Source organism: Diceros bicornis, chromosome 31 (assembly GCF_020826845.1).
Source record: "Diceros bicornis minor isolate mBicDic1 chromosome 31, mDicBic1.mat.cur, whole genome shotgun sequence".
NCBI classification, from domain to species: domain Eukaryota; kingdom Metazoa; phylum Chordata; class Mammalia; order Perissodactyla; family Rhinocerotidae; genus Diceros; species Diceros bicornis.
This window is the reverse complement of record NC_080770.1, coordinates 13,399,416-13,420,733: the sequence shown is the minus strand read 5'-3', so window position 1 is coordinate 13,420,733 and position 21,318 is coordinate 13,399,416. Positions and strand designations below refer to the sequence as shown.

General features: G+C 41.1%; 1 protein-coding gene across 1 annotated transcript; it reads right to left on the bottom strand.

The window, feature by feature from the left end:
* Positions 1 to 3,746: 3,746 nt before the first annotated feature.
* On the bottom strand, positions 3,747 to 19,127 carry CBLIF (cobalamin binding intrinsic factor). Its single transcript, XM_058526775.1, has 9 exons — positions 19,049 to 19,127; positions 18,217 to 18,393; positions 17,405 to 17,518; positions 16,830 to 16,970; positions 15,012 to 15,193; positions 10,435 to 10,612; positions 8,889 to 9,090; positions 6,332 to 6,450; positions 3,747 to 3,808 (listed from the first exon to the last, which is right to left on the bottom strand). Exons 1-9 carry the CDS (start codon positions 19,125 to 19,127, stop codon positions 3,747 to 3,749), a joined length of 1,254 nt encoding a protein of 417 aa, XP_058382758.1.
* Between the last annotated feature and the right edge of the window lie 2,191 nt (positions 19,128 to 21,318).

Sequence of the window (21,318 nt, the reverse complement as noted above, 5' to 3'; positions counted from 1 at the left end):
GTCTATTTTTCAATTGTACTGTTCATTTTTCTTTTTCTTTTTTCTTTTATCGTGAGGAAGATCGGCCCCGAGCTAACATCTGCCAATCCTCCTCTTTTTGCTGAGGAATACTGGCCCTGGCCTAACATCCATGCCCATCTTCCTCTACTTTATATGGGACGCCGCCACAGCATGGCTTGACAAGTGGTGCATCGGTGCACGCCTGGGATCCAAACTGGTGAACCCCGGGCCGCTGCAGCAAAGCGCGCACACTTAACTGCTTGTGCCACAGGCCGGCCCCCATTTTTTCTTATCAATTAAAAATAGCTTGTTATATATTAAGTATGTTAAGTCCTGTTTGGTTGTATATATTTCAATTATTTTTTTCCAGTTTTCAATATGTCCTTTAATTTTTTTTGAAGTATGACCATTTATAATTTGTATGCAGTAAAATCTGGCAGTAATATTCTTAAAAGTTTTTGACTCTGATAATATGCTTATAAGGGCCAGAAGTAGGGAATCTAACATAATTCTTTTTCCAAGGTGAAAATCCTCACGTAATATGTGACTTTATGATGTACTAAATTCACACATAATTTTTTTTTGTAATATGGAACACTTCATGAATTTGCGTGTCATCCTCCCACAGGGGCTATTCTAATCTTTGTATCGTGCTGCCAAAGCGAGCACCCCACATAATATTTTTTGGTTCCTTTTGACATTTTATTCCATTCCCATGTTCTCTCTGAAACCAGTGCTATGCTGCTTTAATTATTGTCACTTTATTACACATTTGCATATATGTCTGATCAAGTTCTTCATTTTTGCACTTTACAAAAAACACCGTGGCTATGTTTAGGATATTTGGTCTTCAAGATAAAATTTAGAACCATTTTGTTAATTCCATTCCTTCTCCCTTTCCATTTTTATTTTCTTGGCCAGAATTCTTGTTTTTTTTTTTTTTTTTAATCTCAGATCTATTTGCATTTCCTAGTGAGATTCGAGGCTTTTGGTGTTTCAAAGGATTACAGGATCTCGGTTGGAAGGGGCTGGAGGAGTCATCTATTTAGTTCCCCTTCCTTATCAATGTGTTATCTGCAATCACGTACTTGCCATAGGTCATTCATATATGGGTAAAGGCAAGTACAGTTGCGTACAATTTTTAAATGGGGGAAACGTATTTGGTAGCAACCTTCCCTCCTCTCTCTTCTGCGTCTTCACAAAAATAGTTATGTATAATTGACCACGCCCCTAAAGAAAGTTTAGGCTTTACCAGCCATGGCCAGTAGAGGTCACAAGAGTGCTTATTATAGTCACTGAAACCTCCACCAAAAGCATGCTTTGGGTATTATGCAAAAATGAGCCCACACAGACTACATTTTATTAAGCCACTTCCTCAAAGCGGAATTGCAACTTGTCATGGCAGATCCAATGTCAACCTCACTCCTCTGTTCCCTACCCCTGCCAATACAGATGAACACACACAGTTAATTACTAGGCAGGTAGCTAAAACGAGTTTTTCGTACCTGAGACCAACCTGCGATTCTCCCTTGTTTACTGTCTCCCATGCCCCTCTTGTTCCTCCAATTTCTATCAGTAGAGCAAAAGTTGGAGGCGGGATTCTTACACAGACACACACTCACACACACACACACACACACCTGCCTTTCATTGCCCAATTTATTGTTAAACAAGAAAAAGTCATCTTTGTTTAAAATAACTATTTTCCCCTTTTCCAGTTGCTCAAGTATTATGTATTGAATGGAGAAAACTTAGAAAACAGAGAAGCAAACAAACAAAATCAGTCACCAATAATTCTATCACCCAGAGATAACCACTATAACGCTCTAATATGGATGGTATTATAATGTGTGGTCTGCTTCCTGCACTTGGCTATGCATCATGAACATCTTTTTGTGTCAGCAAGTATTTATCTTCAACATGACTTTTAGTGACTTTTAAGTATCCCACGATGTGGATTCGCCAGAGTTTACCTGTCCATTGCTCTATTGTTGGATATCTAGATTGTTTGCATTTTTTCCATGTTATAAACATTATGATGTTATGAGAGAGCATGTATTCACCACTCCCTGAGGCTTCCTTCCATTACAGTAACAGTCCTGGCCTTTTTCTGGGGTACAGTGACTTACCTGATAGGTATGTTTGGGATGAGGACCTGGGCCTGTGTGGTTCACACCTCTTTCTCCTGGGAGCCAGACTGGTGCTAGAGAGCAGGTTCTTGCCCTGAGATACCAGGAGGGGAGACCTGTGACGGGGCAGCTAAGTCTGTCTACTTCTGGGGTTCACCCAGTATTGGGAAGTGTATCAAGGCTGCATATCTAAGGTTCATCCTCTAATTGTCCCAGCGGCCACTTTGATTCTTGTATATCTGTGTCCTCTTATGATTCTCCTCTTTGTATAACTTTCAGAATTGGGATTTTTTTTGTGGGGTGAAAAGTTGAGTATATTTTAAGTCTTTTGATACAAATTTTCATATCCTTCTCTAAAAAGTTTGTACCGGTGTCGACTCTTTTCAGGAAAGATTAGAATTATGATTGTCTTTGAAAGCTTAAATTTTTCTTTCAAAGATCATATTTAATACATAAAATATATATAGAGTGGGGTTATAGATGTATATCTACATTAATATATAAAATATACTATATATTAAATTTTACATTATATATTAAATATAAGTTATATGTTAAATATGTATTTATATATATAAATTATATAAAAATATACACTTTAAACTTGATTTTGAGCAGCACAAACACAGTTATGCATCACATAACGACGGGGATACTTTCTGAGAAATGTGTCATTAGGCAATTCTGTCGTTGTGCAAACATCACAGAGTGTACTTACACAGACCTAGATGGTGTAGCCTACTACACACCTAGGTTGTATGGTACTAATCTTAAGGGACCATCGTCCTGTGTGTGGTCTGTAGTTGACCAAAATGGCATTATGCGGCGCATGACTGTATTGGAAATGGAAGGGGAGACTTATGACATAAAATCATTTACCTAGTTCTGCCCTATCTGGGAGTCTCCCATGAAATAATTTTGGCCATTTCGTGTGTGTATGTATATATGTATGTATGTTTACACTAAGTGATTTGAAAAGGAGTACTTGGTATAAGAAACATAAATAGGAGTTTTTAAAATATATCATTTCATTTGTAGAACTAAAAGAGTGTGTTGGTTAATTAATCAAGTAGATCAGAATAATCTCCAAAAATATCACTGGGCTCTCCCTTCTCCCCTCACCCTAGGTTTAAACGATGACTGTTAGTCATTGCCTTGAGAAGCTGAACTTTTTTTTTTTTTGGTGAGGAAGATTGGCCCTGAGCTAACATCTGTTGCCAATCTTCCTCTTTTTGCTTAAGGAAGATTGTCCCTGAGCTAACATCTGTGCCCATCTTCCTCTATTTTGTATATGGGACGCCTCCACAGCATGGCTTGATGAGTGGTGTTAGGTCCATGCCTGGCATCTGAACCTGCGAACCCTGGGCCGCTGAAGCGGAGCACCTGAACTTAACCACTATGCCACCGGGCCGGTCTCTGGGCTTTTTTAAAATGGGTCACAGATGTTGAGACTCCAGGGAAATTTGCATCATTTATTCCACATAGCGGTTTCCATGTTTTTACCAGGAATATGGTAGCATCGTAGATATCCACTTTTTTGCATAGATTTGAAATGAAGTGAAAAACATTCCAGCCATCCTTTGGAGATGTTTGCTAGAACCTGAACCCATCTCGTGGTTAGTACTGTGTGAAATTGGCTGTGATGTGCTCGTGGTCAAAGGGTATGTAGTCAGCAACTCCTGGAAACAAGCAGAGAATAAGATGAGGTGACCATGGTGCGTATAACCACCCCCAACTCCCGAAGGATCAGCCCACTGTTAGAGGAATGAAACGGGCAGCTTGAGTAGCATGGAAGGAGCATGGAATTGAGATGTAGGGAGTCCTGTTTCCAGGCTCTAGGTGGCCACGTGGAGCATGTCTTTGGGCAAGCCTCTTAAATTGTGTGAGCCTCTTTTCCCTCATCCATAAAATCGCACTAATAATATTTACCCTGAAGAATTCTTTTCAGGATTAGAAACGATGACTGCCAGGTGCCTAATACAGTACGTGGCATATCATAAGTGTGCCATAAATGGTGGTTCTTATTAAAATGGATTTTTTAAAGCCAAATTTAGAGCATTCAAGGCAGGGATTCATGTTCAGTTTTGAAGATTTTGTAAGAAATAAGGAAGGTCAGTGGGTTGAGAATTCTTGTCTTTCAGGGCAGGAAAGATAGATGATGACAATATTGATGATTAGCTTTCTAGTAGCCAGGCATCAGAAAGAATGACAATTCCAGACCCCAATCTTTTTGGATCTCAGAGGCTTTTCCTTTCTCCAGAGAAGAAAAGTAATATCAGACACGAGAATAAGCCTGATTTAAGTTCCCAAGGCAATTCTTGAAATGAAGGCGGTAGGAGAGCTAATAATAATAATGATTAGCATTTTTGAGCACATGCTGTGCAAAGGCATTGTACTTACTCATTTTAAACACGTTATTTTTAATCCTCACAGTAACTCAAGAAGTGGTTATTACTATTTTCTTTTTATAGCTGTGGAAACTGTGGCTCAGAGAACATTCATTACCTACCTAAGGCAGCTAGGAAATAAGAGAATGGGCTTCTAACCAAGGTCTATGTGACTCCGAGATCTTTATTATATACTTGGCTGCAATTCCACAAATTCTGACTGGCCAGATTTTGTTATATGTATCATAGATTCTAAGAAAAACATCTCTCCTATTATAATCTGGGATAATGAAGCATCTTTACAAAGCCACAATCTTAGCTCTGCTGTGACTTCATTTGGCTTCACATCTCTCTGCACGGTGACAGTTAACATCAGGTTAACTAGGTAACATCATCCTTAGACAAAACCACACACCAGTGCTCTTTAAGTTGGAGGGTATTTTAGTATTTGTGCAAAAATTTTAAAGAATGTTAAGGTTTTGCCGAAGTCTGAGTTTTATTCTCCCACTTTCCCCACATAAACATGCATGCACAAACGTTCCTCTCTTTGGAAGTTTTTTAAAAACCACTAGAGCAAAAAGAAGGCGAATGAATTTTGAGTGAATGGAGGAAGGCACACTCGTGCTGGAGTTTGGATACCTAGGCTTGATTATTCGCTCCGTCATACGCTAGATGCATGACTTGTACAAGTCCCTTTAATGTCTCTAAGACTTGGTTTTCTTTCTCTGCAAGAAGAGAGTCACTAAGGGCCGGCCTGTGGCTTAGCGGTTAAGTGCGCATGCTCGGCTACTGGTGGCCCGGGTGCGGATCCCGGGCGCACACCGACGCGCCACATCTCCGGCCTTGCTGAGGCCGCATCCCACATACAGCAACTAGAAGGATGCGCAACTATGACATGCAACTATCTACTGGGGCTTTGGGGAAGAAAAAAAGGAGGATTGGCAATAGATGTTAGCTCAGAGCTGGTCTTCCTCAGCAAAAACAGGAGGATTAGCACGGATGTTAGCTCAGCGCTGATGTCCCTTACAAAAAAAAAAAAAAAAAAAGAAGAGAGTCACTAATACCTACAGAGTTGATGTGAGCGTGAAATAAGATAACATCACCACACAAAGAACTGTTCCTCCTCCCCCTCGTATTTGTTCCTCACTGGCTAGGAATTCACTGTGCTTTTGTTTTACACACATGTGTTTAATTTTAAATCTCAAAGTAGCTATCAGATCACACTACTTTTCCTGTCTTTTTGTCTCTCTCACATTATCTGCTTTTTCAGCTCTTATTGCTTTAAGTAGGTCAATCCATTTTTCTTGTGTACTAGATATTTTCCCACTGGATCAAGAATGGGGTTAGGATTCTTGATTTTTTAAAAAGCTATTTTAGGTAGCCACTCATCCGTTCCATCATCTATCTATCTGTCTGTCTATCTATCTATCTATCTATCTATCTATCTATCTATCTATCTATCTATCTTCCTTCCTTCCTCCCTCTCTCCCTCCCTTCCACCCTTCCTTCCTTCTTTCCTTCCTTCCATCATCTATCTATCCATCATCTATTGTCTATCTATCTATCATCTATGTATGTATGTATGTATGTATGTATCTATATCATCTATCTACCCATCATCTATCATCTTTCTATCTAATCACTGTACATGTATTATAATATATATGCATATATATATACATGTACTCACTGTATATACACATACAATCTCACAATTATTTATTGATTAAATGAATGAATGAATTAAATAAGGAAATGAAAGAATGTCTCCTTCAAACTGTGGAAGAAATGCCCAGATTCCTTTTCTTCTCTCACCTTCATTCAAAGGAGTATTGCCACTAAGGAATTGCCAGTATGTCTTGTGATTAACATTTTCAGCGATATTGTTGATAGATGAGACCATAGGGCCCCAAGATGTCATTGTGGTTTCAAATCTGTAGGAATAAAATCATATATGATTAACATCTCCCTTTAGGTCAGGCAATAAGGGGTAAAGATGAGGAGACAGAGATGTTCTGTCTACTTCAGAGATCAGATAAATTCATGCTCAAAAGAGAAAATGCAGGGGCCACCTGGTGGCGCAGCGATTAAGTGCACGCACTCTGCTGCGGCGGCCCGGGTTTCGCAGGTTCGGATCCCGGGCGTGCACTGACGAATTGCTTGTTAATATATATATTAACGTCCCATATAGAGTGGAGGAAGATGGGCACGGATGTTAGCCCAGGGCCAGTCTTCCTCAAGAACAAAAGGGAGGATTGGCATTGGATGTTAGCTCAGGGCTAGTCCTCCTCACAAGAAAAAAAAAAAAAAAGAGAGAGAAAATGCAAATAATGAATGAATGTGAAAATATTTCACTTGGAATTAAATGAAATTAAAATGAATGGAGTTTTTAAAAAAATCTTTCAATAAGCAAATTTTAAAAAACGTAAATGCCCAACAATGGGTGAATAATTATGTGAGTGATGGAATGAATATCCAAGATTGAATATTTGCAGTTATGAAAATTGTATTTTTCAACGGTTTTAAGTGACATGGGAAAATGCTTGTGCAATAATGTTAAGTGAAAATGTGAGTTACAATTTTACATGAAATATCTGTCTATGCCATGTTTATGATGGATCACAACTATATGTAATACACAGAAAAAAACACCTAAAAAATATAAAAAATATCAATAGTGATTATATTGTGGATGGACTGTAGATGCTTTGTTTTCTTCTTTATGCTTTTTTCCCTCAAAATGTCAACTATGCGTATTTATTATATTTACGGTCAGCAAAAGAAAAATCAGGCAAAACTAAAGCTAAGCTCAAAGAAGAAGTAAGGTATATTCAGAGGGTTGTTTGAAAATTAAGTATTCTTGAAATGACTTTTATCCTGATCCATCTATGGAAGTTAGGGAAGTTATGGGGCTGGGCTGTGGGCAGCAGGCACAATGTATTTATCTGAATCCTGGGGAATAGATCCCACGTATCACTCAATTGTCAATTCCTTGGCCATTGTCAATCTTTCTCCTTGACATCTCTCTGTAGAAATTGGATCATGTCATCTTTCTTTTGAAAGTATCTCCTCTTTTTCTTTTCCATGACCTGGCATTTTCCCTCTACGCCTCCGGGTAGCTTAGTCTTCTACATATTTCTCTACTGCTTCCTCTTTTTGCAAACTAGAAACATTCCCCAAAGTTTAATTTTCCCCTCTGTGATTTATTTCTGGATTCCGCCCTGTCAGGAAAGGGCAGTGGGAAGAACATGAGCTTCAGAGTCAGTCAAATCTGGGTTCAGATCTCAACTCTGTTAGTTTCATGTTGAGATATGAGGAATATTACTTAACCTCTTTGGGCCTAAGCGGTTCTATCTATAAAATGGGAATAATTAGATCTGTCTCATGGTGTTGTTGGGAGCATTCTCTCTGCCACATTCTGCGCAGTTCCTTAATTTGGATCATCACCTCTATCACATGACTATCCAATCTCTTTTGCCTGTTGTGACCTTTCTTTCTAGGACTACCTCTCGACCTCCAAAAGCTTCCTAATGTTTCTATTTTGAGCACCTGTAATTAAACATGTCTAAAGGAATTAAGTCTTTTTCTCTGAAAGACATTCTTTCTTCCTGACACTTCTATCATTAGTTTTGAAACTTCTTCCTCTTGACCCCCACATCCAGCACTCACAGAGCCTGTGGAGTTCTCCTTGGTGTGAGTCTGTTTATCCCAGATGAAGTCCTCATCATTTCACAGCTTCATTGCTGCTAGTTATGCCTTAGCTTTTCTCCTTATCTCCCATCCTCAAACCCAGTTAACATTTTTACAACATGACTTTTCTTACTCAAAAACTTGCAATGCTTCTCTGCAATATGAAGTCTGATCTCCTTAGCCTGGTATTTCACACTTTTTACAATATCACCCAACCTATTCTTCCAGACATCACTCACTTAATTCAGTCCTGTATTTTCTTCTCTAATCAAGCTGGCCTACTCATTGAGCGTGAATTCCTTGCTCATTCCTGTCTTGAATGTTTTCTTCTAGCCATTCTCTCTTCCTGGAATACCATCCTCCCATATATTTCTATTTAGTACTTATTCTTTGAATGTGGTCCAAAGCCACGAGCCTTCCTTGGCTATTCTAATGCACAATGGACTCTCTCTCCTTTGAATTCCTGTTTTTAAAACTCCATCATATATTGACTTGTATGAGTTAATTTTTCATGAGAGCCTTGCCTAGTTACTAGGTTGCAGTCCCCTCAAGGGGCTATTAAATAAAGATCTGTTAAATTATCAGAAGGAAAAAACAGTAAGAAAATGAAGGAAGGAGAGAGAGAGAATGGGAATTCTGGTTAGGCCTCGGGAGAATGGCGAATGTTACCCGTAACACTCACTTGAACATGGAATTTTTGCGCTGTGCTTCCTCTAGGACAACAAGGAGCACTGATCCGCTTTTCACACTAACGTCGATGGTCACATTGAAGAGCAGGTCCACCCCCCTCAGCTGGTTATTTATGGTGTATGTGACAGTGATGTTGGATGCTGAGGTGGGAGCAGGGCTTGGCTCATTGGGTAGAGTTGGTTGCTCCTCATAATCTGTGAAGAGCAAAGAGGCCAAATTTGTTAAAAATTGTGGGGTTTGTATTATAGGTACAAAAATCTCTGTTATTGTCAACTCATCCCAGAAAACATTTCAAGAAAGGGCAATGAGTCTGTGACTTTTGTGGATTGTTCTGAGGAGGTGGTGTGATCTATGAAGCTCTCATTTCCATTCTAGAGAATTGATCGTAGCTGAAGAACTCAAAGTTAGTTTTACAACGAACATTTATTTTGTGAGAAGAATTTGTAACCTAACGGGAGGATTGCGAGCCCTAAGTCATCTATTTTACATGGTACTCACTGTTCAGTTGTGGTTTTGTGTTAACTCTAAAGATCTGGAAGCAAAAGTGGTAAGTTTCAGACCATTTAACAAAATACCTGAGAAGGACTCCAAGCCACCTTGTTAATTGGGAAATCACTGGGAAGCAGCCCAAGCAGTTGGGTGAATGTGGCTGTTTGGTATGATTGGGATCAGGTTGCTTGACTGCGGTCTCTATAGATTCTGCACTGTGACAGGGAGCTTATTAATCTCTGCTTATCTTAGGAAGTCCATGCAACATAAGATGAATAATACTTTATGTTAGCATTTGATTAGAAAGAAGATTGGAAGAATCTATACCAAAGACTAGTTATCTCTGGAGTGATAAAATTTTTATGTAGGACTCCCACTTTCTAAATGCATATTTATGCAATGTTTGAATTTTCGGTATCTGTGTATTATATCTGTAATTGGATAAAATAAAGATATTGCAAATAAAAAGGTAGCATGCCAGGATTCCATGCCATCCCTTTGGTATTTAGATCTCCAGGGCTTGGCTGAAAGGTCAACTCTGTTCTTTTCCTAAGCTTCCAGACAAAGTCAACGATTGGTCACACTTTCTTTGCTTTTTTACTGTATGTGGCTTCTATTTCTATTTAATACTTATTTTGTTCTTCCAAATATTATAGTTTTTGTCTACATATCTGTCTCCTGACTTTGTAAAGAGCAGATATGATAAGACACTGTGTAATGTTTGGTACATTTATCACATGAGTGAATGAAGTTATGTGTTATTTGATGGTTAGGACCATGGACCTGCCCTTTCCATCAGCATCCCACAAAATGCTTGCCCTATAGTAGGTGCTCAGTAAGTGTGTCCTGAGTGAACTGGACATGGGAGCTGAATTCTGAGAGCAGGATGGCATGGCTGTGTGGGGATTGGAAGTCAGATGTGGCTCTGCCTACACAGGAGTAATGGACATAACAAGCCCTGTACACCACTTAAAATTGATCCATGTATCATTCCTGGCATAAGTTGCTACTTTATGATATAAGGAGAGGCAGATGTTAAGAATTCTTACCAGAGCTGCAAGACAGATAGGGCACATCCAGGTATGTCTTGTCTTTCAGGGAAGGGAGGATTTGGGCAATGGACATAGGGTTTTGGAATTTCCCCTGCTCAATCTCGTTAAGTATTGTATCCACAGTTTCTTGGCAGTTCCACTCTGTGGTAGGTTGCTCAGGTGTTACAGAGAGAGCCTGGGACAGGAAGAGAGAAAAAGAGAGAGAAAGAAACAGACAGACAGACAGACACACACACACACACATACACACACACAGAGAGAATGATTAGGCATAGCTGAGAGTTGGCCTTTATAAGCCTTGTAAGGGATAGACTTGATCATTAATCTTTGTGATGACCCCAAGTCCAAAACTGAAGCTGCACGAGGTTTGGGATGACATTTGTCTTGTTCACTCCTGCATCCCCAGCACTTAGCTCAGTGTCTGTCACATGGTAGTCACCCAACAAATATGTGTACAACTCAGATTCAGGGAACACTATTAGGGCTGCTGTATTTCAACAATTCTTGGCTGTAGAACGAGGGTGAGAGCGGGGCAAAACAAACTCTAGGAAGAGCTTTAGTCTAGGACAACCTGGCCATCTAACCATAGTCGACCTCTTGTTTTTGGTTGTCCTGCACACCCTTTGGTGGACTCCTCCCACACTTTGTGATTGTGTCAAGACGGTCAGTCAGAGGTTCCACACCCTGGCCACTGGGACGCACTCATGGCCAGGGCTGGGTAATCGTTGAGTGCCATCTTTTGACAGTGATTGGTGTGCATATGCACTAAACAGAGTCCTTCTCTGATACAGACATTGGGAAAGAGAAGCATTTTTTTTTTCTTCCTAGGGTTATTCAACTGGGACCATGTAAGTAAGCATTGAGCTGCTAGTGACCATCTTCCTCAGCCACTTTGAAGAAGCCATGAGAAAAACCAGAGCTGAGAGATGAAAAAAGAGTAGCCCTTGATATTCTGATTTGAGCTCTTTATTATGAGTAATCCTGAAATCACCTAATCCAGCCCTGGATCCCCAAGTTTATGTGAAATAGTAAATCTCCATTTTTTCCTTAAGCAAAAATTATTTGGGTTTCTATTATTTGAAAAATGAGTCTTGATTACTACAAGCAATTCTCTCTAATTTGCTTAGTTTTATATCTCGTGGGTAAGGTAAAATAGAAATCATGATTCCTGCCTACCTTTGGGGGGATAATTTGAGGTTCAGATGGGATGATATGCAAAAGCATTTAGTAATGTGTGATGGGTAAGCTGTCATTACCACCTCCCTCTCTTTAGGGTTGTGCTGGTCACGGCCACCAGAGCATGTTAATGGGCTGGGATTGCTGATGACTGATTCACCTGAAGCTTGGGATAGGAAATGGGAGAAGGGAGAGGGGAGTCAGAAATGGCTCTGTGAGCTAGAGGCAGTAGTTTGATCAACTGGACAGTTTTGCTAGACATGACCAACCATCACTGTTAAGCTCGGCAACCATGAAGCGTGGCTCTTGCCAGAGGCCACTTTACAGGGCAGTCTGGTTTAAGGGGCATCAGGTAGGTACTCCTCTGCGACCATATCTTGTCCACTTGCCATAGTCACCTCCCAAATCCCACTAAGCGAAATATATCCCCTTGGGATAAAACATTACCAGTGCCAACACTCTAGAGAGGAATAACACATTCAGCTGTGAGAAGTCATTAACAACTTTGCATAAAGAAGTTTATCAGATCCCTCTCCAAGTTAAGTTCCTATCAGAGGAAACTTGCAAGCATTGGAATAGCAATGGAAGAAAGAGGAGAAATTCCAGGACAGAGGAAATGCCTCATGAGTGCCTTTGAGAAGTCGTGTGCTTGGCTTTCGCCCCTGAAGGGCACTGACCTCCTAGAAGAAGGTAAGTGAAGGCTGAAAAGGAAGCTGAATGTCAACACTCCTCTGCTGGGAGAGACCACGAACAATTACTGAACGCCACATTGTGCCTGTGATTTTTGTATACCTTTGCAATCTTTTTATGACAGGGAAAAATAAATTCAGGGAAATTCAGTATTTGCCTAAGGTGGTGGAAGGTCCAGGATTCAAACCCAAGTCGTTACAGCTCCAGAGGGTTTGCTTTTCCACACCAGAACATTTTAGATTAGATAAAGGTTATATATTAGACATCTGGTGATTTCAGACTTCAGGCTGCCTGGGTAAACTCTGGATATGAACCCTAAGAAGGGCAGGGAGAGGTTATGTATCCTAACTGATAAGAAATCCATGTGGCCTATGATATCTGGATACGGATGAGGTCCTGCCTTTTCATAAGAAAAGCTTGAATTCCCAGGAACAGCCCATCAGAGTGTACCCTGCAGGTGATAAAATCCCAAACGGAAATCACAAACCAAATTAGCAAAATGAAACACTTCTCTGTCTGGTGCTAAGGTGAACAAGGTTATTTTAAGTAAGTTGTAAATAAACTCCATCCTATATTCCTTCCAGACTGCCTTTGTGCCTCCACAAAGCTTTCTAGACCTGAGCCTGGGAATGCTCTTGTATGATTCAGCCATAGAAAAAAACAGCATTTTGTTCTATGGCAATATTTCATTGACCACGATATGACATACAAACTGAAGTTGTCCTCATTCATTGCTCCAATGGCACATTGGAGTGGGGATTTTGTATTTATTCTTAAATTAAAATGAACTAATTTCTAGTCTGTTTATGCCCTTTGCAATTTTTTTAATTTTAATTTTTAAATTATTTTTATTGAGATATAATTGACATATAACATTATATTAGTTTCAGATGTATAATGTAATGATTCAATATTTGTATATATTGTGAAATGATCACCATAGTAAGTCTAGTTAATATCCATCACCACACATAGTTACACATTTTTTTTCTTGTGATGAGAACTTTCAAGATTTACTCTCTTAGCAACTTACAAATATACAATACAGTATTATTAACTCTAGTCACCATGCTGTACGTTACATTGCCATTGGTTCTTTCTTTGGTGAAGAAGATTGGCCCTGAGCTAACATCCACTGCCAATCTTTCCTCAAGCAAAAAGAGGAAGATTGGCAGCGGATGTTAGCTGACATCTAACTGATGATGAGCTAGATGACATCTGAGCTCATCATCTGAGCTAAATCTGTGCCACTCTTCCTCTATTTTGTATCTGGGACGCTGCCACAGCATGGCTTGATGAGCCATGTGTAGCTCCGCAATGGGGATCTGACCCCGCTAACCCCAGGCCGCTGAAGCCAAGGGTGCAAACTTAACCACTAGACCACTGTGCTGGCCCCACATTTCTAATTTTTGATGTGTGGAATATCAGTGACAGGCTCCATATCCTTTCCCCTCAAGAAAGGATTTCTTTCTAATGCTAGTCCATAGCTATATTAGATTTACAGTTGGCATTGCATAGGGCTGGCCTTGTAACTCCATGATTCTCTGTTTCCTGGGCTTGCTGAGTTGCATAGGTCATGATATAGTTGTTTTTTTTTTTTTTTTTTTGTGAGGAGGACTAGCCCTGAGCTAACGTCTGATGCCAATCCTCCCTTTTTTTTTCTTGAGGAAGATTGGCCCTGAGCTAACATCCGTGCCCATCTTCCTCTACTTTATATGGGATGCCACCACAGCATGGCTTAACAAGAGGTGCGTCGGTGCGCGCCCAGGATCCAAACCTGTGAACCCCGAGCCCGCCGCAGCAGAGCGCGCGCACTTAACCACTTGCTCCACCTGGCCGGCCCCGATATAGTTTTTCTATTAATCTTATAGGGCATTTTGAGACTTTGGAGCACACATTTCTTAGTTTGGACTAAAGGATTTGGTCACAGATGACTAATTTCTGATTCTAGTTGGTTCTCTCTCCCCACTTTCACTGGTGCATCTTCCATGGGAATATGCTGCCCTAATCAACCCTAATTAATGAGGGGAGGTTATATTTGGAATGATATGAAGCAGCATCTTATGGAATCCAAGGCTGAGAATCTATACTAGTGAAACACAGGACTGAGTATATTCTTGGCGACCAGAGCACACTTAGCTCTGCCATTTATTAGGGCACTTTGTGAGGTTGAAATGAGGTTGAGATTGTAAAAGAGCTTGACAAAGATTAGATGTCCAGTCAGCTTTAGACTATTTTCATGAATCATTTTGATACAAGCCCACCTTTTGTGGATCAATATAGAGAGCTGAAAAAAGAAAACTTGATTGGCAAGAGAGAATCAGAAAATTCAATATTTTCTTGAGAACCTACTTTAATATCCTTATTTTTTATAGTCAAACTTCCAATAGTCTATAGTTATTATGAGCAAACTGATCAGTATTAATAATAAACCAATCAATTTCTTGAATTTATTTGTTCTTTTTTTCCCAAGGAAGGGAAAAGACTTCATGTATATTTGTTTTTACACTTTACCAATGACATAGGGAGGAATTAACACTTACTTGCATTTTACCAGTAGAGAAACTGAGGCATAGGCATCACAAGGAATCTACATCAAATCCCACTAGCTGGTCTTTCCCAGAGATATTAGCAGAAGCCTGGGCTCTTGATCCTACAATTCAGGCTTATTGGCATGGACCTAATGAAGATCATCAATGATATGTTACCTGCATAGCAAGGCCAGTACTGTAGATGCTTCCAATGATGCCATCGTCTTTGATTCTTGTGCTGATATTCTCCACAATATTCTTCAGTACCTGAACAAACAGGGCTTTGTAACCTTCCTCTGAACCTACAGGGATCTTGTTGTACATACAGGTCAGAGCCAAGGTTGCCACTGCTCCCGTGTCTGTGAATCACAGTGGGGGAGAGGGGATAAGACAACCACCACCACAACCATACGAACAACTAACATTTATTATGTGCTTCCTGTGTTCCAGGTACATTATCTCCTTTACTCTTCAGAACAATCTGTGAAATAGAACCTATAATTATCTCCGTTTAAGGGATGAGAAAATGGAGACTCTGAGAGGTTAAGCAACTGCCCAAGGCCACACAGCTAGAAAGTAGCAGTGCCAGGACTGAATTCAGATCTGTATGACTCCACAACTCACGCTTTTAATTAATGTAGACTGGCAGTATATTCAATCCCACTTCTCTTGTCCCCATGTTTATCTCAAAATGTCACCAGTTCTTGAAGGCCCAGCCATCACCACCTCTCAGTGAAGCCTTGTCTGGTCATCCCAGCACAACAGGTGTAGCCTCTTTTCTGAATTCCTTAACATTTCTTGTTTGTACCTGTTTTGCATTCTCGACACTCGCTGCTGTGTTTTGTTGTTACTGTGCTCTGTGAGCTCTTGGATGGTGGGAACTTTGCATCCCTCACAGCACCTAGCACAGGGGCTTTTTCATTATTTGCGTGGGAAAAAATGTGTGGACTGAATGTGCAAGCTCTGGCACGACAAGACCAGAACAAATGAAAGACTTGCCAGATGGCATCTTCTCTTTCATTGATCTTTCCCTCCCCACCTTAATCTCCACCTGAAAGTTGCATAACCTTATTAAGGGTGACAGTGTTGTTGAAACCAATGTTGGCAAAGAAGTCCAAATTTCCTAAACTGGCAGAGATACCCCAGCAATGCATGGGGTCCCAGGTGGGAAATGGAGCTCAGTCTGTTCTTTACCCACAACGAGGGTACTTGAGTACATATCTACCTGCTTTTTGGTCTGATAGAGCCTGAAATGAGAGAGATTGCTGATAAGGCACGTATAAGGGGGTGAAAACCTGAGATAATGCTATTATTGCTTAGAGAGTGGCAGAAGAGAAAAGATGACCATGAATGAGGGACATAATAATGGTCCTCACAGAGGGCATTAAACAGAGAAGGGATCATTATGCACAGAAGGGTGGACAGAAGAAGGTTGTGGTATTATAGAGGAACAAGCTGCCATTCACAAGCAGCCATTTGCTTGCAGAATGAAGGAATAAGATAGTTCCCGTGTATCCTTAAAGGGGAGCATCATGGGTTTAGGGTTCAGAGAGTAGATGTTTAATAGAAACAGAACATTTGGATGTTATAAGGAGAAGCATTGAGAAGAATAGAGTGTGGAAGCACCAGTAGTGATTCAAGAGAAGGTTCAGAGTAAGGCTGAGTCTGGACATTGATTTAATAATTTAACAATTGGCCTGGTAACAACTCCTGACTTGGGTGACATGTTTATTGCTCCCCGTGGAGATTCTGGAACTGCCAGACATTTCAAGTATTGTCCTGGTTTCTATGTTTTACTACCTTTCTTTCATTTATTCCTTAATTCACATGTCCAACAAATATTTGTTAAGGGTCTCCCATCTATAGACATTTTCCTGGTCCCCAGATCCTCCTTCATCTAAAGCTTCCCCTTCCTACTTTGTCCTCCAGCTCTACCTTTCAGTGCCCCTGATGTTCCCCACTCAGGGCAGTGTTTGAAAGTGGTGACCTACTTACCCATGTTGAACGGAGAGGTATTGGCCAGCAAGCTCTTGGCAAAGCGGGCCGCTATTGGTAAGGTCGCCTCAGGGTTCTTCTGGCACAGTGCCAAGATTGCCAGACTGGGCTCATAGAAGGTCAAAGCCTGGGCATTGGAGCCTTGGAAGGGGATAGAGGAACTTCATAAGACTAACATTCACCATAATGAGGACATTTGTGAAGAAAGAAAAGCCAAACTTTTAAAATAGAAATTCCTAGAAAACCTGTCCTAAAAAGAAAGATACCATATTGGTAAAAGGTAACATCAACACTTCTCAGAATAAGAATGTCATCCGGCATGAGAATGGAATAAAAGGGACAATGCTGTCTTCAGGTGATGGCATAAGTCTGTGTCCCCAAGATAGTGGTCTTTTCTAGTTCATTTGTACGGGAAGTGAATATCTTTACTTGTGGGATTATCAGAGGGAACCTGAGTGGAGATACATTGTGTGTTTTTCCTAACTTTCCACTCTCCCATCCTTTTCTTTCTGGGTTTAAAATTCTCAGGAAGGACCATTTGCCTCTCTCTCCCTTCCCTTTGGATAAGGTCTTACTTGAAGGTGCCCAGCTTTCCATTTGTTTCTGTAGAATTGATACTCTATCCCCAGAGTCTCGGCAGGAGGAGGTGAGGGCCATGATGGTGAGAGCGAGCTGACCAATGGTCATGTCTGTAGAGGAGACAACAAAATAGTTAAACAAACGCATTCTCAGGGAAGAAAGAGCCAGGGGCCAGGGCTGAGCTCTCTGCTTCTTTAAAGATCACTTTGATTTTTTTAAATAATGTGATTAGACAGTTTTTTGATCTGTCTGTCTTAAGAAAAGAAGTATGGAAAAATACCAAGGAATGTTTAATCTAGTGGCCTCTGTGTGACTTGATGACTCTGTCAAGAATCAAGAACACCCATACAAATTCATATATGAAAATTTAGAGTCGCAGAGAAATTTCAACTTTATTATCTATCTTGAGCTTCAAGGCAACTCCTGTGAGGTAGGCAGAACAGAGATTTTATTATTATTATCATTGTCGTTATTACTATTAGTGTCATTGCTATTAGAATCACCTGCATCTTGCAGAAGGGGAAGTGAGGTTGAGCGGGATCAAGTGACCTGTTCAAGGTCACCGAGTTAATAAGTGGCAGAGCCAGGACTGGAAGCCTGCTCTTTTTACATCTCGTCTAGTGCTCTTTCTGCTTTACTGCTCTCCTCTGTGAATGCCCTGGATAAACACCTAGTTCTTTCCAGGTGGGTAGGGAAAGGTGCTTGCATGATTCAGGTACAATCACAGGTAGCATTGGGGTAGGGGGACATGGAATTGGGATCTGGGGTGGAGACTCAGGGAGCATGTGGAAGGGCTCTGACTTCTCACCTTCTGTGTCACTGTCCATGAGCTCGTACGTTAGCAGCTTCTGGGTCTCCAAGTTGTAGGCTCCGGCCAGGTTCATGGCAATCAAGATGCTGGGGTTTGGGAGGGATGAGTTGGTCACAGAGTTCTCCATAAGCACTTGTATACCGTTAACCAAGGGCTGCTCTGCGGAGGGAACAGCTGAGAAGAGAAAAGCCATTCACTAAACCCCAACCCTCATTCCCTCTTCGCAGAAACATGTTTCCTACATCTTGTAGAAGAAGACAAGATTAGCATAAAGAGAAATGGAGAAAACTTTGAGATTTTCTTTTGGGGCAATTAGTCCCTACATCTCCTCAAATAACCCTTGTATTTAAGAAAGTAATTTCTCACTTAGTAACTCCAAGTAATATGGCTCACAGACATTTCATATTGTTTCTAGAACATTCCTAGAAATCACTGATTTCCTTGCATCCATTTTTTTTCTCACTCTTATGTGAAAAATATGAAAGATTTGGGATATGACCTATCCTCAGAGAGTACCCAACATTCTCATTAGTAGTGGTACCTTCAGAACAGCCATTGAGTGTCTCTCTTTGTTCCATCAACCATCATTCCTGCAAGAGTGTTTCAATCTCTCAATATAAAGTTTATAGACTTGCCTCTCAAAGAACTTATGCTGTTAAGTCAGGAACGATGAACCACACACACTCACATCCTGACTCACCCATTTTGGAGTCTACAGTGATGGCTATTTTCAACCACTTTCTCACCAGCGGATCTCAGTGTCTGAGGTTTTTGCCTATTCCTGGGGTAACTGCTTCCCTGACCTCCTTGGAAAAAACACCATACTCACAGCATGAGCTCTGGGTCTGAGTGCTGGTCCCAGCCATAGCCCAGAGAAGGTTCAGGAGGTGGAGGGCAAACCAGGCCATCCTACTCCTTCCTGTCCTGTCCACGTCTCCTGTCCACAAATCACAGTGTTTGCAAGTGGAATATTTCTCTACTTTCTCTTTATATATGCTTCTCGTTGTAAAACTGTCTGCGCTCCTCCCCGCTCCACCAGCCACTCTTAAAAACATGTGCTGACCTTGCTCTCCCTGATAGAACTGATTTCCATTTGCTTATCAAGTTTACCTACTATAGACCCTCCAAGGTGTCTGAAGGTGACTTCTAGGCAGCACGGTCCTATGAGACACCCAGCACGGGCTGGGTATGCAATGGAGACAAAGATAACAACGTGCCCTTTACCAATATCCTGGGTTGTTACATTTGGAGGTTAGCTAATATACGAGTATAAACAAGACTTCCTCCTGGGCCTTTTTACATCCGGTGAGACAACCTCCTGGCGTTTTATCAGCGACGACTTCATCAAGGTTTGGGCGATTCCTAAGGCACCACCTCCCTTTACTGTCCAAGGCACTTGCTTTACAATATGCCCTTTTAGGCTCTCAGGTGAGGCTCTGCTAGGTGAAGTCTGGCTTTCTGCGATTAATTGAGTTGACATGACTGGGTTCCAGCCTAGGCTCTTTGAAGGTGTTTGGCTTTAGGCAAGGAATGGACCACAGTTTCCCAGAAACTGTTTTGTTTGATTCTTCTTTCCTGATCTGGGGCTGAAATTAGTCTCAAACACCTAGGCTTTCAGATATTATCTTTTAAAGTAAGTAATTATAAAATGAGGGATCAATGACTCTTGTTAAGTGTTGGGTATATATATATTTTTCAGAAATGTAGCTATATTGTAAAGCAAAATATACCTCCCTCTAACAGAGAACTGGAAATGATACCTTGATTTTATGAAGGAGGGGGCTAATGTTTTTCTAACTACTGGATTTTAAGCAGCTCCTTTTAGGGGGACATTCTTCAGTGGCTCCCATCTTAGAATAAACTCAAAGTCCTTTTAATGATCTACAAGGCCCTATAAGATCTGGCTTCTGGTTTCCTTTCTGGCATCACCTCCAACCAGTGTCTCCCTTGCTCGCTCTGCTCCAGCTGTGTAGAACTTCTTGTTCCTTAAACCCAATAGCCACCTTTGCACTTGCTGTCCCCTCTGCCCAGGACACTCTTCTCCCAAATATTGTCAAGGTGGCTCCCTCACTTCCTTCATGTCTCTGCTCAGAAGTCCGCTTTTAGAGAGGCCTTCCCAGGCCATCATACATAAGACAGCCTCACCCTCATTGACACCCACTGTGCCCCTTACCTACTGTAACTCCTCCCTCTCTGTCACGCTATGTGTGTAGTTCGTTTATTGTCTGTCTCCCTCTCCACTAGAATGTCTGCTCCAAGGGGAGAGGGGCTTTGTCTATTTTATTTACTGTTCTATTCCTAGCACTTGAAACACTACCTAGCTCACAGTAGAAATCAAATAAATACTTTTTGGATAAGTGAATTAATAAACAAATATAAGACATGGGTTATAAAGCATTTTTTCCTTTCTTGGGGAATGTTGGTGGTTTTATGAGGTGAGAGCACATATTGGGGTGTGCTAGCCAGCTTCTAACATCATCCCATGTTCCCGCCTCTGGGTATTCATGTCCTTGAGTAATCTCCTTCTCCAGAATGTGGGTTGGCCTCGCTTCTAATGACTACAGTACAGCAAAAGTGATGGGATAAGGTAACAAAAGACCAACTTTCCTCTTGCTTGCAGTCTCTCTCTGGCTCTTCTCGCTTCTTGCTCTGATAAAGCCAGCTGCTGTGTTGTGAGCTGCCTTATGGAGAAGCCCATGTGGGGATGAACTGAGAGCAGTCTCCAGCCAATAGCCAGGGAGGGGGAATCCTGCCAACAACCACGTGAATGGGCATGAAAGCAGGTCCTTCCCCAGTTGAGCTTTGAGATGAAGGCAGCCCCAGTAAACATCTTGATTGATGCCTTGTGAGAGACCCTGATCTAGAGGACCCAGTTAAACCATCCCTGGATTCCTGACCCACAGAAACTGTGAGGTAATAAATGTTGTGTTAAGCCATTAAGTTTTAGGGTAACTTGTTATACAACAATATATAACTAATACATGGCATATGGTGGGAGATTAGACTAGAAAGATAGTTTGGGTCTGCGTGGTGGAGGGCCCTGTATGCCATGTAAAGGAGTAGTAGGCAGAATAATGGCCCCCTAAGATGTCCACATCC